General features: G+C 40.3%; 3 protein-coding genes across 5 annotated transcripts in view; 2 read left to right on the top strand and 1 right to left on the bottom strand.

Annotated features, from left to right (window-relative positions):
* The window catches only part of znf385c (zinc finger protein 385C), a 159,737-nt gene extending 153,960 nt beyond the window's left edge, over positions 1-5,777 (top strand). For both annotated transcript variants that reach the window (XM_034088464.2, XM_034088465.2), the window contains 3 exons: positions 562-660; positions 1,173-1,262; positions 2,778-5,777. In XM_034088464.2, coding sequence (XP_033944355.1) covers positions 562-660; positions 1,173-1,262; positions 2,778-3,002 — 414 coding nt within the window. In that variant the 3' untranslated portion in view covers positions 3,003-5,777. The remainder of the gene's footprint in view (positions 1-561; positions 661-1,172; positions 1,263-2,777) is intronic.
* Positions 5,778-9,477: 3,700 nt separating this feature from the next.
* Positions 9,478-14,022, bottom strand: nkiras2 (NFKB inhibitor interacting Ras-like 2). Its single transcript, XM_034088430.2, has 4 exons — positions 13,938-14,022; positions 13,403-13,519; positions 12,431-12,672; positions 9,478-12,268 (listed from the first exon to the last, which is right to left on the bottom strand). The coding sequence occupies exons 2-4, from the start codon at positions 13,494-13,496 to the stop codon at positions 12,026-12,028; spliced, it is 579 nt and encodes a 192-aa protein (XP_033944321.1). The 5' UTR covers positions 13,497-13,519; positions 13,938-14,022; the 3' UTR covers positions 9,478-12,025.
* Positions 14,004-21,145, top strand: dnajc7 (DnaJ (Hsp40) homolog, subfamily C, member 7). Of its 2 annotated transcripts, none has more exons than XM_034088427.1 (14): positions 14,004-14,107; positions 15,314-15,402; positions 15,533-15,657; positions 16,986-17,099; positions 17,367-17,441; positions 17,526-17,644; positions 17,895-18,048; positions 18,179-18,343; positions 18,859-18,950; positions 19,110-19,183; positions 19,300-19,446; positions 19,550-19,702; positions 19,866-19,940; positions 20,015-21,145. In XM_034088427.1, the coding sequence occupies exons 1-14, from the start codon at positions 14,034-14,036 to the stop codon at positions 20,050-20,052; spliced, it is 1,494 nt and encodes a 497-aa protein (XP_033944318.1). In that variant the 5' UTR covers positions 14,004-14,033; the 3' UTR covers positions 20,053-21,145. The 2 variants fall into 2 exon arrangements, with proteins under 2 accessions (XP_033944318.1, XP_033944319.1); XM_034088428.1 differs by having other exon boundaries at positions 19,869-19,940.
* Positions 21,146-21,310: the final 165 nt, after the last annotated feature.

Genomic DNA, 21,310 nt, shown 5'->3' on the forward strand with positions numbered 1-21,310 from the left:
TGTAGAGCCACATGATTGCAGCCATTGAGTACATTCAAGCAGCAGCCATTTTTCCACATTAGACCGATAACATCTGATGCCATGACTAACTGCAAAGCTCTTCAGTGAGCAGGCATTTATTTCACACTCATTATTGCAAGCTACTAATTTCTCCTGTATTAAATGTTCTGATTATGTTGGCATCGAACCAAGTTGGCGAGGTCATTTCTCCTCCTTTGATGTTCATTAAATATTACATCACATTTTCTTGGAAACTTTGCATAAGCTAGAGTGTGGAAAAGATGCAGGATATGCTGGCGTGTTTGAACAACCGGCCGTGAATGCATTCCACCAGTCTTATATAAACAACCTCTATCCCAGGAGAGCATAAGCCTGCCGGTACCGCAGCCAGAGGGAGATAGTGTGGCAGCCGTAGAAAGTAATGTGATGTAATGTATCTGCTCTTCAGTCATACTCAATGTGTATCCATTATTAATCAGCAGATAGCATTTGAAGTTGTTCCACTGTGGTACAACAGATGCTTGTTAGCTCACTGACTGTGTTTTCTTCTGGTCTCGGCAGCACATGAATAGCAGAAGGCACAAGGATAGGCTGGCCGGAAAACCACCCAAACCCAAATTTACCCCCCACAGCAAGATCCAGCCAAGCACCAGCTTAGCGGTAAGTCTCAGCATAAAGACACAGACAAACAGAACACAGTCCCCCAAATATGCGCGTATGCACACACGCTTAGGGAAGACAAACAACTCGTAATTGCCTTTCTCTTGCAGCAGATATGCTTGAACAGGCTGTGCACGTTGGCATAAATGAAGTCTAGCTTGTAAACTAATGCATTTTTAAACACCAATTCATCTCCAGTTACATTAAACTGATATGAACCTGACTCCGACAGGCATTCCGTTAAGAAACGCACACATGGATCTCATTACTTTGGGCTCAGGGGCTTCTACAGTTTGTCTCAGGGAGGCAGCATGCTTGTGTCATAGAGGTTAAGCACACTGTTGTTCTCTGTGAGTCCTCTCCCCCTGAGACAGCTCTAAAATAGTTTGACCATCTCTGACAACAGCAGCCTGAATCAGCACTCCAGATTAATCAATTCTTTGCTCCTGTCATAAACACACCTCTCTTTCTCCCCTGACTACTCCTCCTCCTCCTCTTCTATCGTCCTCCAGAACGTGAGATGGAGTGGCTATGCGGGCCTGGCTGTGTCTGCCATGAAGAAAGCGTTCAGCCAGTACAATCTCACCTCCCTCTCCGTGCAGGTCAGTGACAGGAGAGTCTGGGGTGTGATTTATAATCAAACACCTTATTTATATAGCACCTTTCAAACAGAGTGCTTTGCATAAAATCAGAACACAGTTAAATACAATGAATGAAACTAACTAAAGAAAGACCTTGTAAAAGTAAGGAAGTAAAACAAAGTAAGGAAACCATTATAGAACACGGCGAGTATACAAAAGTAATTAAACATAAATAAAAGCCATTCTAAAAAAGTGGATTTTTAAAAGAGCAGATGGAAGTCAAAGCCTGGCCGTGGGGAAAGGACTGATCATGAAGAAGTCATGTTTATATTGAAGGGATCATTTAGTTTTCTTTTTCCCATGTATTCAATCAATTGATCAATCAATAAATAAAAAACTTTGATTGATTGATTATTCACTAATGGTGATCTCAATAGAGTATATCTTTGGAAAGAGTTATTTCTAAGGTGGTATTCAGGTGCAAACAGGTCATATGAAAACCAGAAGAACTTGTGTGTGTGTTGGATTTTGCCTGTGTTTTTGAATTGGCATGGCCTATTTGCTCTTGTACACCACCATACTGTATGTTTCAAGTGCCCCTGATGTCTTGAAGAAATACATGTTAGTGTAGAAAGTTGCAACGATCCTATTGTTCTTTCAGTAAGCTAAGAATCATCTAATTTAAGGTTTTTCCAATTCGGTTATGTGCACCGCTAATTATAGGAGGAAGCTAAAAAATACCCTGATGACGAAACTGATTATACAATCTGCATCTTTAACAAACTAACGCCTGGGTTTGTGATCATTTTCTGATCAATTCAGTTCCCATAGCATCTTGTTTTATTCAAATACTCATTTAAAATGTGTTGCTCTATCTGTAACAATGGTAACTATAGCTCATTGGTATTATTTTTAATTTATCAAATTGACAGACAAGATTTGATCGCCCTGAACCAAAATTCAAACAATTAAAATAATTGTATGATGCTTGAATCTCCACTTAGTTCCTTTTGTAATCATTAAACGATTTTAGTTGCGTGCCAGACAGGTCTGCACATTATGCATATCAAATACTAACTCCTTATAGGCTTGAGAACGTTTATAGTTTGTTCATTCTCAGAGGAAAGCAGCAGTCAGTTTGGCTTTACACTTGGATTAAAATGACAGCCCCGGGACACAGCTTCAAGAACTTATTAAAACATTCATAATAACTTTTGCACTAAAGCCTTTTTTCATCTGTGTGTTCCAAACAAGTTGTGCTCTGCAAATAAATTGCTAAATATGCTACAAGGAAAAGGTGTATGTGATAAGTGCTGTATTCAGCAATTCTGTTGAAAAACTATTTCCATCAATCTTATAACTGCTGCTACTGCGCTGTGTGAACGAGCCAACTACAAATGATTTTAATGAAAAAATGTCACTTCATGTCAAAAAGAATCTGAACCATCTTTTAACATCCAACAGTTTAAAAGTTAAGTGTTGCCATTGTACCGTGAAAATATGCTAACGTGTGCCCCCCCCCCCCCCCTTCTCCAGACCAAACTGGCCTTGCAGAAGCAGCTGACCAAGAGCTTGACGACTGGCTTCCTGCCCAGCCCCCTCACCCAGCCCACCCTGTGCACAATGGCTAACCCACTGGCTCTGCGCCACCCAGTGGGCACCACCTTCATCCAGAACCCCTTCCTGGGCCCTGCACTGTTTCGGCCTGCCCCGGGGCCGCTGAGGGCCACACACACACCCTTCATCTTCTCCCCCTACTAAAGACTAAACGCCCTTCCCATCTGAGCTCCACCCTTGTCCCTTTACCAAACCCCAGGCCCTCCTTTAGTGTGTCCCACATGACAAGGCCACACGCAAACTATGCAGCCCGCCTGACTTATAATAGAGAGAGAGCACAAGTCTTCATGCTCAGTAGGCACTTATAGGCCTGACAGCTGTTCCTATCATAACGGCCAAGATCCCCCATCATGCCTTCTTTCTGCTCCTCTTATAATGACCAAAGGAGCAGGACAGGCCTCCAGACAGTGACTGGTGCACAGAGGCCGCTTTTATAGCCATGTCATGGGTCATCATGGTTTGGATTATGGATATTATTGTGTAATTTATTAGAGAACAAATATAGACAAGTCTAGATGTATGTTTAGTGTGGTTGCCACAAAAGAAGGTCCCTTTACTTGATGCTCTTTTAAAACGTTTTAACTTATTGGTTTGGGGGTTCAATGAAAGGTTGGAGGATCATAAGTAATTAAAGCAGCTGAACCGAGGCATCGTCCTGAATGGCTGAACAGGAGGGTGGCATTGATCAGTATTTTCATGTTACAAGCTTAAAGGATCATCATGTCTCTGATGTGGTAATTGTCTAAGAGTCCACACTGTGGGGGGTATGTGATGCTATATCTGTATGTTCATATATTTAAAACCCCACCACCATTTTGCACCTGCAGCTGTTTTCTCAAGCCCTTCACTTTTCTTTCTGAGTCACAGACACAGTCATAGCCTCCAGACTTGTTCTTCTCTTTCTGTATCCTCAGGAGTAAGCTCTCATTAAGATCAAGAAAAGGTCAGCTTGTCAACTTGACTTTGTTTCAATTTGCAAATCTGTCTTTGGAATTATTTTGTTCTGTGTGTCTTTTATGTATGTCTCGCCAAACTAGCGGTACGAAAACATGTGTGCAGCTGTGGATGTCTTACATTGAAAAACGCCATTATTTCTTCCTCCTTGTGGCTGCTCATTTCCTTTCTCCTTCCCCCCACTCTCACCTCGTCGTTGCCCTTGATTTTTCTGTGGCGTGATCTCAGCATGAGATGATGATAAAGAACATTGAAAGCCTCTCGCACTACACGAATGCGCAAAATCACACATGATAAAACACAATGGATCATTTAAAGACTTGCTTTCAGAGCTCCGCGGACATTTTGGATGACAATGGGGGGGGGGGGGGGGCTGCTCAGCAAGTATTTGATTGACAGCCTGTCGCAGTGTCAGCGCACAGCGTGGGAGGGAACAAAGCACAGTGCCATGGCAACCACATTAAGAGCACCTTAAAACTAATTTACTTACAAAAGCAATGAAAGTGGTGTTGATATTTGCCTTTGTGTTGCCCTAGGTGTAAGTTTTTACAATCCCATGTTAGTTTGAAAGGAAAAAAAACAATCAGGTGAGAATTTACACGTTATGGTTCATTCAGAACTAAGACAAGTCTCTCACATTTAAAGCAATAGGCCTACATTCTGTGAGTTTATGTTTATGATGTGTTTTTAGTCTGTCAATAGCTTTATCTATTCTATACTGTACACACATGTATGAAGTACTCCAACACAGCCAAGGGTTCACTCTGAATTGAGGGGTGGTCCTGCCGGTGCTGGCCTTGATGCTCACGGTCCGCCTCCACGACTCTGGACCGAGCTGTTCCGTTTAAAGCCGCTCTGAGAGGCGGCTTCAGCGCCATATGATGTTCCTGTTTCCCTTTTTAGTGCAGGAGAACTTTTGTATGACTTCCACTGAGCAAAACAACGTTACGTCGGAGACAAGTGTTATGGGATATGTGTCACAAGCGCATCATCAACTGTCATATTGCTGTTCATGCGCGTGGGCCGCCCCACCCCTCCCTCATTAGCCAGGACATCTACTGACACTCAAACCCGCCAGAATGGACTGTTGGCAAGATAGGAGCGTACATGTGACCCTTCCTTCAACAATCATACACAATCATGTATTCTTAAATTACAGTAATGGAGCAGATCCTATGCATTTCTCATTGTGCAATATGTATCGTTGTGTGTGATGCAACAGTGCCATCTGTCGTGAAAACCCTGTAATGCCATCCAGTACTAGTGCTTCTGAAAACCTTTGCTCTGTGTACCTTTCTGTTTAAGAACCCCCAAGTCCTTCTGGGTAAGCGAGGCCATACTGATGTGATTCTCCCAAGTCGCACTACTCCAGCCAGCCTTTAATCTTCATTGTGTGTTTGTTTCTATCGCTCAGTGGGGACTCTGACCTAAAGAACTGAAACCTTCTTAACATAAAGAATCTAGAGATGGAAATTATATGTAGAAATCATAGAGTAACTATAGAGATTTTATCAGAGTTGCTATTGTTATCTGTATCATAATGAACTGCTATCATAGAAGAGAGTAGATTATGTTATTGTAGGCTCTGTGCGGCATACAGGGAAAGGAAAAATCCTTTGCTTTCTTTTGTTCTTTGTTTGTTTCTTTACATGTTTTTTTTTTAAGTACAACAAAACTTATTTAAAACAAAAGTTTAATGAGTGAGTTTTTCTTTCCTTGATGACAGTGACGGAATTAATATTGTAATTCAAGGCCTTTTTACACAATATCCTATAAGTCACATTAGCCAGGCCTTCTCAGGGGTGACAGGTTGAGCAAACGTTAACATGACCATCCATTCAGGGTATCCCTCAATAGCTCTAGGGAGCAGGAAACACTGTACGCATGGATGGATTGAAAAGAAAAAACCAACCTTACAGTGCTGTACCATAGAGAGGACAAGGGATGGATTTTGGACAATAAAGCTTTTAGAACTTGTACAAAAAAAATGGTTTGAATGATTATCTGAATGTGTGTGTGTCCCTGCATCATGGGTAAACATGAAAAACAGCATCCCACAAGGCTGTACTTTGACTCTTTGATATTTGAGCGGTTACAACATGTGTGTGGGTGTGTGAAGAAAAAAACCAAGAGGAGACACAGGCGGAGTATTGATAATGAATCGACATGAATGCTCAGATTTGCAAAGATGCTGAAAAAAATGACTGTTTCAAAATATTAACCAGAAATTTAAAACTGAGTATATAAAGCTCTCAGGAAATAAAACAGATTTTTATTGTGATCCTGAATTTATGCTGGCTTCTACGGAAGTGTGCAACACCCTCACAAAATCTGTTCAGCCCACAGTTACTCCTTTTCCAGTCGTTTCATAGAGGCAACTTATGACAGCAGGGCTGGTGTTTGGCCAAGATACGATGGTGAATGCAAATGGAAACAAGTGTCTGAGCTCTCATGCTGTAGCACACAGAGGAGTGACACAATGATATACCTGAGTGGCTGATGTGCTTTAGAGCCTGGCTAATCTCCTACAGATGATTCTCCACAGATGGCCATCGCAGAGTGAATTGTATTCTGGGATGGCTTTAGCGACTGCAGGAAGATCTGGTACTTAACGATGAATCCACCTGAATTTTTCAACCGCAGCTGTTCGCTTGCCAACATGATACAGTGTTGCCCATCTCTGCTCAACCCTAAGGCCAACTGTACGCAGTGAAACAGTTTAACTGAGCAGAGAGACATCTAAATATCTAATCATGTACTTAGCTCTGTGTCAATTTTACAGTGTTGCTTGTTTATTTAAAGGAGAGCCCTTGTCCTCTATACGTTCTTTGTGGAAGCACATCGTCCAGGTCTGGTGCCAATCAAAGGGATCCACTAAAGTGAAATGGAAGAAGGACATGATGACCTTGTTGAACTGTGACACTGGTGTGTATCCGCTGTATTGATCCATTATCTTATCTTACTTCTCTCCATGGAGAGAGTGACACCCTTATCTCCTGTTGTGTGTCTTCCCTCAGCTCTAGAGTCAACCCTTATAAAAATAAATCAAAAAGACAAAGCCAGTCCTCGTGGTGCCACACTCAGCTTGATAATTACTGTATGGGAATTATCATGACAAATAATTTAACATTATTTCTAGTGAACATTTTTATATTTTACAACAGTAGCAGTTTATCTGCTGCTGGTTTTAGTTTCATTTCTCAGGTTTGCTTTACATATTGGACACTTGGTAATATGTATTGCTGACATTACAGAATATTATTGACGTTGTTTATTTCGGTAATATAGTACAATTATGTCTTAGATTCAATTATCAAATCTAAAACATTACTAGTCACGATAGGTCAATTCCTTTTTAGGGGTTATTATTTTATTGCAACTATTATATGGAGTGTTATTCAAATAAAGCAGGATATTTTAAATTCAAACTCATTTTAAATCCTCCTAGCTCACGGACATAGAAGTTATTAGGCTAGGCAAGGCAAGGCAAGTCTATTTATATAGCACCTTTCAGCACCAGGCAATTCAAGGTGCTTTACAAAAATGAAAGACATTCAGACAAAGGCATTTAAAAACATTCAAAGATAATAAAAGAAACATTAAAAGAAAAATGAAAAATGAAAGACATAAGAAAATGGCATTTAAAATCAGTCATTAAAAAGAAAAGCTAATAAAATAAACATTAAAAGATAAAAGTTACAGTGCAGTCTAAGATATGAATAGTTCAATTCTTTCGGTTCTTGATTTTTCATTTATTCTCAGAACCTCCCTTTGGAAATCCGAACATTTCCGTCCCGATTGTTAATTTAGACTGATTGTTTTCACCATGTTATGCTCGCATGACATCCACAATCGGACCCTCAGGAGGGTGTACTAGCCCCCTACTCTGCTATTACATCATTTTAGTGTTGAAGCATTTGACAAAAAAGGCGTCAATATTTGTACGTCAGGGACAAGGAGACAGATGATTGGAATGAATCCATTTGTTTTTCAGATCCCACATTGCCTTTATTTATTCCTTTATTGAGCTTAAGTTGTCTTTTTATTGACTGGTGAGAGAAATTGTGTCAACATGTCCCCATGGATAATGTCAGAGGTGTCAAACTCTTTCATCATATCACAGCACAAACTATGAGCAATAACTAAGATCCAATTATTGCACATTCTGACTTATCCCACATGAAATCCCCCTGTGATCCTAGGACAAATGACCTGTCTCAGAGGCTCGTGGGCAGCCAGCATGACGACTAACATTTGACATAACTAATGGCTCCAGAGCTGCTGGTATTTCCAGCCCACAGAATAAAAAGCTGGATAGCACAGAGAATAATGGTGGCACTGCCATTTGGACCGTATGTGTTCACTCCTGTGTGGAATTGTTTTGTTAATCTGGTGCCTCGTCGTGATGGGGACAGTGAAACAAGGGTCAATGCAACATCTTCCAGGAAGATTAAGTCTAGTTTATCTTCTAAAAAAGAAACTGAAACAAGTGAGGGATAACATGTTATCTATTTCCCCTGGGGGAGCAGGATACTCAGCTGTCATAAAACACACAGTCATGCAACAGTAAAAGGGTATTACTGGTAAGGGCAACGCCTTGTTGCGTTGCTCTGACTGAGGCAAGCAAGTGTGCATTTCTCTTGTGTGGTTAGTGTAGTCTGAAGGAAGAAGAAGGTTCATAAATCACACAGGCATGTGACAAATCGATTCCCACTCTGGCACACTCGCAGGGTTCCATGTTTTGTGTTGTGGATCTTTTTCTCTTTATGTGGGTCAGTACATATGTTAAGTCCTTACACAGAAAGGCTTTGAAACGTATTGACAACTTCTCTTCCTTGCTGTTAGAACTTGGGGACATAAAATGACCACAAGTGTGTACTGAGTCTGACATAGTCCACATGTGTGTTACAATAACTAAAGCCTGTTGAGTGAAGTAACTGCTGCGCACTGGCTCTAGTCTAGTCATTAAAAAGAACATGATTGAAATGAGATGGTAAATGATAACACCCTCGGGGGAAACTCAGGTGAGTGTACCATCATTTCATAAATGTTCCACTTGAGGTTTTGTCATTATCTTGCATTAACCTATCCAGTCGATATGCCCGTGTGGAACTCCAAGAGCATTTCCTTTGCCTGAAAATCGTTGACATCGTCTGACCTTCAGGCATACATTAAAGATTGTTGTAACTGCAGATTAGATACAGTGTAATGCAGAGATCCTACAATGAATCCATTGTATACACATGGATATTTATTACCTTTAAAAGATCATTAATAAGCCCTTCTGAGTAGATATAAAATGTTTTACTGGAAGATCAGAGACATCTACTGGCTATGAAAAATACTACAACATAAATTAAAGCTGCAAGCACCAATGAATGGGACAGATTTTAGATCTGGTACAAAATGTGATATATAAATCACATTTTTTACCAGATCTAAAATCTATAAATGTTAAGGCCTTCAAAATAGCAATTTACTTTTAGGAAAAATAATAAGAAATACCTGATGGATAGGCCCTCCACTCTGACTGTTGTTGTTCGGGCCCTAATGAACTATACTAAAAGTAATTGACTGGGATTGGGTTTATTTGTGGACATGAGTTTTACTCTCACTTAACTTGAGACGGTAAGTCGTTTCTGCGGAACATAAAAAAGAAAAATACTACTAATAACCACATTTTAATGTCACAACTCTGACGAAAGGGCTTTTGTAATAAAACAGTCGTGCTGTGTCTAAATACAACCACAGATTCTGGTGCAGCCCAGAACAAAATATTTATATTGTTTACAAAAGCATGCAAACAAATATCAAGTGAACACACACAAAAGCTTGAATCACAAAAAAAGTTGCAAGTTTGATACATAGTGTTAATGACCTGAGGCACAAACAACATGAAACAAATACTACGTTAACATATTTCCTCTTTTTAGTCATACAAACAATAAAAGCTGCTCATTCTTTGACTCATGTTGCACCCGAACTAACAGTTCTCTGGTCTACTAATGAATCGGAGTTGTATTCTACACCTTAGATAAACATATACTAGCAGTAACTGACGGATTATATGATGAGTCATGTTATTTATGCTAGGAAGTTTCACTTTATACACTGAACAAAAATATAAACGCAACACTTTTGTTTTTGCTCCCATTTTTCATGAGATGAACTCAAAGATCTAAAACATTTTCTAAATACACAAAATAACCATTTCTCTCAAATATTGTTCATAGATCTGAAAACATCTGTGATAGTGAGCACTTCTCCTTTGCCGAGATAATCCATCCCACCTCACAGGTGTGGCATATCAAGATGCTGATTAGACAGCATGATTATTGCACAGGTGTGCCTTAGGCTGGCCACAATAAAAGGCCACTCTGAAACGTGCAGTTTTGCTTTATTGGGGGGGTCTGGGGGGGTCCGAAAACCAGTCAGTATCTGTTGTGACCACCATTTGCCTCAAGCAGTGAAACACATCTCCTTCGCATAGAGTTGATCAGGTTGTTGATTGTGGCCTGTGGAATGTTGGTCCACTCCTCTTCAATGGCTGTGCGAAGTTGCTGAATATTGGCAGGAACTGGAACACGCTGTCGTATACGCCGATCCAGAGCATCCCAAACATGCTCAATGGGTGACATGTCCGGTGAGTATGCTGGCCATGTAAGAACTGGGATGTTTCCAGCCTCCAGGAATTGTGTACAGATCCTTGCAACATGGGGCCGTGCATTATCATGCTGCAACATGAGGTGATGTTCGTGGATGAATGGCACAACAATGGGCCTCAGGATCAGCATGATTATTGCACAGGTGTGCCTTAGGCTGGCCACAATAAAAGGCCACTCTGAAACGTGCAGTTTTGCTTTATTGGGGCGGTCTGGGGGGGTCCGAAAACCAGTCAGTATCTGGTGTGAGGGCTAGGGTTACGGTAATGTTGTGAATCGAGTGGCCCATGGTGGTGGTGGGGTTATGGTATGGGCAGGCGTATGTAATGGACGACGAACACAGGCCACTCGATTCACAACATTACCCTACCCCTCACACCAGATACTGACTGGTTTTCGGACCCCCCCAATAAAGCAAAACTGCACGTTTCAGAGTGGCCTTTTATTGTGGCCATTCTAAGGCACACCTGTGCAATAATCATGCTGTCTAATCAGCATCTTGATATGACACACCTGTGAGGTGGGATGGATTATCTCGGCAAAGGAGAAGTGCTCACTATCACAGATGTTTTCAGATTTGTGAACAATATGAGAGAAATGGTTATTTTGTGTATCAAAAATGTTTTAGATCATTGAGTTCATCTCATGAAAAATGGGAGTAAAAACAAAAGTGTTGCGTTTATATTTTTGTTCAGTGTAGAATGGCCATGTCTTTCATGTGTCACAAACAGAAAAAGAAATAGCACCTGAGCCTGCAGAAACTACCTTTCATCCAAACAATGTCTATCATGATATTTACATTTCTAAAGCCTGTAGAGAAGGCAATATGTGGTGAGGAATGTCAAACATTCAATCAACTGCATCCAACAGTGAATTTCAGCAAATAACAAATATAGTGTAACAAATCTCCAGATCAACAAACAGCACAGTTACTGTACATCAATCATGTATCAATAATCAATCACCTTTAAATCGTTTACAACATGTGAAATTCAGCATTTGTGTGATTCAATAAGTAGGTAAAATTAGATAACTGCTGCCTTTTTGATTACATCTGTGTAGTAGCCAGTGTACATGTGTGCTCGATCATACGGTATCTATACAGTGGGTACCATGATTCTCTGAGCTTGACTGGTTAAGTATAAATGACATGTTGATTGTCAGTAGTTTAGGAACTAAATAGTGTGGGTCCAAAACATGAATCCTGATGTCAACAGCTGTTATTGTAAAGAATGTGGATGAATAGTTTGACCATATACCAAGTAAAAGAGGATTGAAAAACAAAAGCAATTTGCTTTCATAAAATTCTTAGCTGATAAAAGATCAGCGGTTTTTTCAAATTTATGATAAAAGTGTTTCACCAAGATACCAACAGTGCTCACACTGCTATATAAATATTTATACAATCACCCTGCCTTTTGGTCATCTCAGTCTCCTAATCTAATTATCCTTCATATTATCAAAACAGTTTTTCAGCCAAGCTAAGATCCCTTTAACCTATTTCTTCTCCCTTGTTCCCTTCTCTTTAACGTGACAACAGTGTCTGATAACTCAGCTGTCTGTGGAACCACTGCCCTTGTTCTTATTGCGACTGAGTGGGAAAGTGGACTTGCTCTGAGGCTGGGTCATTTTGCTGGCCAGGTAGACGAAGGGTTCGATCAGGGTTCGGCGTTCCACCACCGACACCTCCCACAGACGCACCTTCTCATTTTTTGCCCAGTTCTGAACCATGTTAGAGTCCACTCTCCTCTCATCCTGCTTGTCCAGCTTGTTACCCAGCACAACAATGGTCACCTGTGGATCAGGGTCAACAGGTTAGTCCCATGTCAATGTAATCTACTGTCGACATCAGTGCATTTCGTCTCAATACTAGCATGAAAACAGCTATGGCAGCTTATCTATTGGGACTTTAAGAGAATCAGGAGTAAATAACATTCAACTGTGTTCAGTCTTTACCTCTTTCTTGTCTCTGTGACGGTCAATGTCCTTCTTGAGGGCCTCCATCCGCTTAAAGGACTCTTTACTGTCAATGCTGTAGACCAGTACAAAGCCATCTGCAAAAGTGTAGTAATGTCGAGGAAACTCCATCCCATCCCTGAGTCCGCGGGTGTCATAGAATCGCACCTGCTCTCTTGTGCCACGATCAGTTTCTATAGAGCCGATGTAGATGTCCTCCAGGGTCTCCATGGGCTCTGAACCTAAGCATGCATAACAAATACAGGTAAACATGGTGTAATACTGCGAGAAAAGTAAGACATAATTAAAACATAAGTGAGCACTTTTAAACGTTCTTATTTAAAACAAGTAGCATTACATATATAAAACATATGCATGTAATCGGTTCGACATTACGCAGAAGAGTAACTGGGGGATGGGGTTACTTACTTAGTCATTTTTAGTAAACAGGATTCTAATTTGGCAACAATCATGTCAGTGATGGTAAAGTGTGTGCCAATCAGAAATAATCCATTTTCAAAACATGCAAACAAATATAAAGTAAACAGAAATCTAATTTGGCAGATCATGTTAATAATTTTAGCAAATTAGTTTTTTCCCAAAGAGAACTTTTGAAACTGAAAGCATATCATTGGTGTTGCAGTAGTAACAATAAAAAAGATTTAACATTTCCAAAAAATAATGTAAGTTTTAGGGCTGGTGCTGAATTTCTGAAACTTTGAAGATATCTACCTGCAAAAAATGAATATGCTCTCTGGATTACGCTTCATGACTTTGTACTGCAATTCAAATAATATATGTTTAATGTCTGTTTCCTAATGATTACTAAATGCATGTTGGATAACTTAATCCTAAAAGTACCAGTATAGGAGGAATACGAATTGCTATCAATATAGTGCATCAGAGGCGTGTCAATAGGGTTCGTTTGAACGAATACATCAAAAGTACATTGTTATCATTCAAAAGGAATACCTGCAACATGGTTGGCATACAGCAGTTGTTCCAGTACAGCCGTTTTACCCACTGCAGCCTGGCCACAAACAACCACCTTGCAGCTTTTTCCCATGGCTTACTCTCAAGTCGGAATATCTGTGTTTCGGAGAAGACACACAGGAGGAAAACTGTCAAAATACTTTATAAGCGTTACGGTGTTAGTGCATACAAAAAGCATGCGTTTTGGGTAGCAACATTGCTAACATATGATGGTGTTATAATCATCTACTGACTAAGAGCAGATAAAGATGACCAAATATAACATTAGTCAAGCTAATATTATTACAGTAACGCTAGCAAGCTGAGTATGCTGACGTGTTTACAGTGTATGAACTGAAACATTAGCATAGCATTAGCTTTCGGTGAAATCCAGGAACAGTATTTTATATACCAAGGTAATGTAACGTGAAACTGACTAACTCAAATCAATGTCGTGTCATCAAAAATACATACACACGGGTGTTGGCTACATGCAAGGAGATATGTATAAAAATTGGTTTTATGTTTTACTTACAAGCAAACTGCTCTTCTTTCCTAACGGACTACTTCCTGTTTACACTGTACGTAACGACTGCAGTAAGTGGCCCCGCCCCTCCCCATTGACGGCAAAATGGCGAAGGAGAGCTGTGATGAAGTGAACATGGACCCTGATATGGATCTGCTGAGTGACGAAGAATTAGAAAGGTAACACAAATTGTAGCCGTGTTGTCAGCAGCAGAAAAACACATTTATCGAAGCGTCTTACTGACATGTGTGATAAGATGCCCTTCCAGCATGAATTATCTTCGCATTTCGCACTATGTAAGCTAACTAGCGCGCCACTGCTGTAGCGCTGAATGCGGGGTCTCGTTTAGCTTGGCTGTCCTCCTCTTTTAGCTAGCTCCTGTGCTAAATTTCTGCTTTACCGCCAGGCACATTTTCCTATCCATGCATTTGTCTCAAGGTTCACCAAGATTGAAATATTGTACTCTTTTGCAGTATTACCAGTAGGAAACTTCCAGAATAACTAGTCAATGACCTCTCCTCTCACTGTGTGGTCGTGAGGTAAAACATGACAAGACTTCCAAAACAAGTAACGGCGGTGGCCCACAGCATGGTGTCAGATGTTGCTGGCTTTGCTCCTTGTCAGCTTCACAAAATAGACTACGTGTAGTAATTTGTGCCCTGCCTGCTTGTTAGGCTCTTTCTATGTTTAGCTAACTTTCCAGCAAGCTCTCTAATGCACACTGTCAGTCACAATCCTGGATACGCTCTCTTTACACATGCTTATTAAGGTGATGACTACACTTTTGAATTCAAGGAGCTTTTTTGCCATGGAAAGTTGAAGAACAATGTTGCCAAAGCATCAAGATATTAAGGATATTATGTCCATGTGGACACTACACAAATGACAGTGATCAGTGATGTGTTAATTAACACAACATAGAGATATCAATTATTTACACTATAAATATTATCAGCAAGACATGTCACATGTCACTTTCTCATGTGAGTAATTAAAAAAATGTTAAGGCCATGAAGCTGTCTTAAAGTGTACCTTGTTAAAGTAAAGCCGGTCCTTATTTTATCAATCGTTTGCCAATGTACAATGAAGTACATTTCTGTCTTAGTATCTCCTGTCAAACAGAAACTACATATTCAATTGTACTCTTTTGGTTGCCAGGATTTTTTGTGTCTTCCTTTTTAAATATGTCTGGTCACTGAGCCTATACTGGTTTGGGATCTGTCTTGTCTGCCTTCAATCTCTGACATTAGAGAGATTCTATAACATCATTATCTCTTTTAGGGCCAGATCACTTTAAAATCTACATTTAGTTTTTTCTTTCCAATGTTCCACACAGGTTTCTTTTAATTGCTTTAGTTGCTGTCTTTCTGTCCACTTTAACACAGGGATGCAGAGGTCTTCAAGGAGCAAGGCAATGCCTTTTATATCAAGAAGGATTACGCAGAAGCATTCAATTATTACACCAAGGCCATAGGTAATTCAAACAATGGGACTTTCTTCCTGTTAGTCGATGGGGTTGTTCCGATTTTCCTGTTTCAATAAGAAATAAAAGTTTGAATTCTGTCTGTCCTTGATAGGATGTCACTAACTTGTTTGTTATACAGACATGTGTCCAAAGAATGCAAGTTACTATGGAAACCGGGCAGCCACGCTAATGATGTTGTGTCGGTACAGAGAGGCTTTAGAGGATTCCCAGCAAGCAGTACGACTAGATGACGACTTCATGAAGGTGGGTTACATTATATTAAAGGAAAAATTAGGGATGTCCCGATCACCTTTTTTTGCTCCCGATCCGATTCCGATCATTTGATTTTGACAATCTGCCGATACCGATTTTTCCCGATCCGATCTTTATGCAATGCATTAAGAGAAAAAAAAGGTAACAGATAACGGCTGGTCATCCAACGCGATGAATTCAGCTATCTTGGCTGTTATTGTGTTGGCCTTTTCACTGTTCTGGGGCAGTTTCTCTTTCCTTTAAAAGTCTCTGAAAGTGTTGGTTGTTCGCTTTCAATTTTATAATACTTCCAAACTCCTGACATTTTCTCTGTCCCGAGTCACCAGCTGAACGTAGCCTCTCGTTAGCTTACTGCTACTATTAGACACTGCGCCCACTCTGTTGCCAGATTTCAGAGAAATAAGCAACCAGGTCTATGAAAACAAGCCCAAAGAAAGCAACACATACATGATGTTGTGTAATTTTAAACCAAAACTAAGTCCTCAGGATGACTTTAAGACGTGAACATGGTCATTTTTGTTTTGTAACATTAAATGAAAAAAAAAAAATCCCGATCCCCGATTTTTTGAAAATCACGTGATCGGATCGGGACATCTCTAGGAAAAATGACTCCGCTTGCAAAAAGCAACTATTTTCAAGTGTCATTTTTGTTTTGCTTACATACACAGTTACTCAGCATCTTTACTCATTTCTTGCCAAGTGATTTCTAACATTTGTCCTAAATGCTGTAGACAATGCATAGAAAAGGGACATCACCGCTTTTTGAAATAGCAGTAATATTCTGTGTAAAGATTGGGATTTATTTTCATCTTTAAATTGTTGTTTATTGTGCGATGTGGCTCCTAAATACATTTGTTATAAAACCACACCCCTATGTAATACTGCATGCCTGAATTAAAGTATGTGGTTAAGATATGCTTTAGAGATTTTACCATTTCAAGATTCTTAAAATAATTTTTTAAATCATTTTAAACCTGTCTTAAAAGTGTTGTTGCTAACAAATTACTTAATGTGTCTACAGAGGTTGTCAGGGACGTTAGGGGTCATCACGTTGGAAACCTGCTCCTGTGGTTTGTTTATAGCCCAACATAAGCTTTTTTCTTCCAGTGATTCTCTTGCTGAACAACATTTGTCATTATCATATACCTATGTTGGCCAAAGAGGTTATTTTCTGCTCTTATCCAAAACTGACAATAACAATGTGTTACATTACAAAGGTTTAAGATAAAGCTAGTCATGGTTTAATATTACTTCTTTGAACCAGGGAACTGAGTAAAGTTATCAGCTTAGTTTGTAAACTGTAAATCTTTTACCCACAGGGCCACCTGCGAGAGGGCAAGTGCCACCTGACGCTTGGCAATGCAATGGCTGCCAACCGCTGTTTCCAGAGAGTTCTGGAGCTGGAGCCTGACAACGGCCCGGCTCAGCAGGAGGTGAGACTGACTCAGTTTGACAGAGTGTGAACTGACAACTTGGACATGATTTCCCACTCTCAGACGAGCTTTGGCCAAGCTAGTGCGAATAAAGTGGAAACAGGCTGATACTTAGCAGTTTAAGACAAGATAAACTAGAGATGGTGTTAATCCTCAATGAGACAACCATGAGGACAGTTTTAGACACAGAAGAGAGGCCAGCTGTTTAGCAATACATCTACTGCAGGTCTTTTAATTCTTTATCTGACTACCACAAATTCCTTACAGGTCAAGAATGCAGAGTCCATCCTTGAATATGAGAGAATGGCAGAGATTGGATTTGAGAAGAGAGACTTCAGGATGGTAAGCTACACATTAGTTACAATCTAATGATCCCAGTTGTGTGGTTGGTATGTCACCAGTAACACAATATGTGATTGTGTCCAGGTTGTGTTTTGCATGGACCGTGCCTTGGAGTCAGCTGCAGCCTGTCACAGGTTTAAGATACTGAAGGCAGAGTGCTTAGCACTGCTGGGACGCTACCCTGAAGCTCAATCTGTGGCCAGGTAAAGCAGTCATTCTCACAATTAAAAGGTACAAATGAACAGTTTTCGCTTGGGCCCTGCTCCCATTATGGAGGACATTTTACTATCAGTCGCTGCGGGGGAGCATATATTAATGCTGTTTTCAGATGTGAACTCACCCTTTAAACATGATGACACAAAATGCTATGTTTTTTGTTATTTCTCCTTTGGTGTCATTTTTGTATTTGTGCTTTTTTTTCACCATAAATAATGTTTTTTTGTTCCTGTTTAGTGATATACTCCGAATGGACTCCACTAACGCTGATGCTCTGTACGTGCGAGGCCTCTGTCTGTACTACGAGGACTGCATTGAAAAGGCTGTCCAGTTCTTTGTTCAAGCCCTGCGCATGGCACCTGACCACGACAAGGCTCGGCTCGCATGCAGAGTAAGTATTATTAATCAAACATATTACAAATAAATCGTGAATTCCCTCTCATCTAATTAAGTCCTATTGAAATTGATGTTACTGTGGCCCAGAGTAGCGTTTAAGGTTGTCCTATGTCTTCTCTTTCCAGAATGCAAAAGCACTAAAAGCCAAGAAGGAGGAGGGGAACAAGGCCTTCAAGGAGGGGAACTTTGAGGCAGCCTGTGAGCTTTACACTCAGGCCCTCACAATAGATCCCAACAACATCAAGACTAATGCCAAGCTGTTCTGTAACAGGGCCACCGTTGGATCGAAGGTGAGGAACATGCACAGGAGAGATGCTCCTCATTTACATCGGACAAGGTGTTTTGTGTGTCCAACAACTGTACAGGTCATCTTACTCTCACACATACTCTGTGTCTATTTGCCTAACGCCACTGCAAACACATGTGTTGCTAAGGGGGTATTGTAGCTAGGATACTTGTAATTGCAAATGAGTCATTAGATTTGTAAATATTGCATATGAGACTGACAAGAGGGATAAAGGTAAGCAAAGAAACATTATCAACCTTACAACAATTACAGAACTGCATCCAATGAATTAGTCTTGATAATAGAAGTTTGATCAGGCAATAATTGATATTTAAGTAAACAAGTTATACTTTGTGTATAACACACACACCCTAATATAGTTATTCATATGTAAGCACAGGCATTGTTATTGTCACCATATTATACGTTCTTCTGTCACATGAAGAGAATAGTAGGCCATCGTTATTTCTCTCTCTGCCCCTCTCTTGCATTATCACACTTCCCTCTTTTTCTTTAAAGCTAAATAAACTAGAACAGGCCATTGAAGACTGCACAAGGGCCATTAAACTGGATGAGACCTACATCAAGGCCTATTTACGGAGAGCACAGTGGTATGTCCCAGTTTTTCTAACTTGGTTGTTAATGGAGAGATTATGTGTTGTCGTACTTTCTCTTCAAACGGAGGACATTATCACTATCTGCACTTCTCCTATTGTATTGTTCAAACTGGACTGAGAAACTATTTCACATGTGTGCTCTCTGTGCTGCAGCTTCATGGACACAGAGCAGTATGAAGAGGCAGTGCGAGACTATGAGAAGGTTTACCAGACAGAGAAGACAAAAGGTGAGAATCCAACCCCTCTTATTTGACAGCTGACTCAGTTTCAGCATTACAAATATCTCCTCTTTCTGCTTATTGTTTTTTGTTAACATGTCCTGTCTTTTTATGTTATCCTCTAGAACATAAGCACTTCCTGAAACAGGCCCAACTGGAGTTGAAGAAAAGCAAGCGGAAAGATTACTACAAAGTGCTTGGAGTGAATAAGAACGCCACAGAGGAGGAAATCAAGAAAGCATACCGCAAACGGGCACTTTTACATCACCCAGGTGCCTAACTGAACAGAGAAGTTCCTGTAAAAACAAAGCAATCATTGTGCAATTCAGCGTATACTGCTCGGTCTATGTTTATTTCACTTCTCCTTCCCATCAGACCGTCACAGCGGAGCTAGTCCTGAGTTGCAGAAGGAAGAGGAGAAGAAGTTCAAGGAGGTGGGCGAGGCCTTCAGCGTGCTGTCAGACCAAAAGAAGAAGACACGCTATGACAGTGGTCAGGATCTGGAGGATGAAGGCATGAACATGGGAGGTCAGTTCTGGGCGATTCTTGGGGTGTGGAAGGGTGAACAGAATAAAGGGAACGTCTGAGCTAATAACCCGCCTTTTTATTATTATTAAAAAGCAGTCTCCATGGTGAGAATATGGCGTGAAAGTTCTCTGCGATTATGTTAATTATTCCTTTTTGTCTCCAGCAGACTTTGATGCCAACAACATTTTCAAGGCATTCTTTGGAGGCCCAGGAGGTTTTAGTTTCGAAAGTCAGAAATGTGAGTTGAGTTTTTTAATCTTTTAACCATTTACATTTGATATCAGATATTGACTTATCTGTTTTATCTTTCAGCATCTGGTCCGGGAAATTTCTTCTTCCAGTTTGGTTAATCGGAGGAGGATTTGTCTACCTAAAGAGTTACGACATCAGGACTTTTCAACAATATCAACCCCCGACCCACCATGCGTATTTAATGACTGGCTAATTGCAAGTCAGTTCCCTGTCTATGCCATTGACTGAATGAATGCAACCCAATGACCACATGCAACAAGCAATGTACAGGCCGTATTGCAACGAGACCAAGTGCACAGGATGAGTTGATAGCATTACTGCTTTTAAATAGTTTTTTATTCTTTTCAGAATGAAACACACTTTAAAGATAGCAATGGCTGCCAACAATGGTCCAAATACTTGCTGATAGCAGAGATTGTGCAGCTATCATATCAGAGCTTTTAGGGATCCATACAGGAAGTGACATCCTTAGGAAACTTTGGAGATGCAACTAAGCCAGCTTTTATCCAGCTCACCTTACTGCTGAGGCGGCACTCTGCATGACAGTAATAACTTGTTTAATGATTTCTGAAGCAAATCACTTAGACTGTCTCTGTAGAGGCAGACAGTTGGCTGCTACAAATTTGCACTAAAAACTGCCTTCTTGTCATAAGCCAATAGAAGCTCTTCAGCGTTTAGTTTTAAATTCACAGCTGGTGTCTAGAGCTCCACTCGCAATACAGCTGAAGTACATTAGAGAGATGGCAGCAGAGACAGCGGTGGCCCCCTCCCTTCGTTGCCACAAGTTTTATGTTTGATGTTGCCATTCACAGATTGCTGAATTGTACATTTTACTGGAATGTAAAGTGTTTATTTGTGATTCTTTTTTTTTAATTTGTATATCTATTGTACATTTGCTGTCTAACAGAACCATTGGTGTAAGATGAGGACACTTTTCTCTTAAAGGTTTGCAAGAGTTTATGATCAACCCTTTGACACAAATACAGGAAGGTAATTGTTTTTGCTTGGCCTACACATAATATTATGCTGCGATTATACTCCATGTGTTCATTGACTGTGAAGCAAGTTATCAAATGTTACTCAATTCAACATATGACCATAAGAAAATAACCTATGTGTTTGCTATTGTCTAAGAAAGTCAGGCAGTGTGCAATGGTGTATACCTGGTAAAGTTCAGTTACTTCCTGATGAGTGTTGTTGTTTTATTGGTGCACTTAATGAAGAAAAGAAAAGCGACCTCATCTTTACTCATTGTTGTTGCCCTTATGGTGAAACCATCCTCTTTATCCTTAAAAAAGTACCAGGCAATAAAGTTGGCCTCCTCTGGGTTTCCTCTAAACTGTTTTTCTTTCTTTG

Source organism: Pseudochaenichthys georgianus, chromosome 8, assembly GCF_902827115.2.
Source record: "Pseudochaenichthys georgianus chromosome 8, fPseGeo1.2, whole genome shotgun sequence".
Lineage (NCBI taxonomy): Eukaryota > Metazoa > Chordata > Actinopteri > Perciformes > Channichthyidae > Pseudochaenichthys > Pseudochaenichthys georgianus.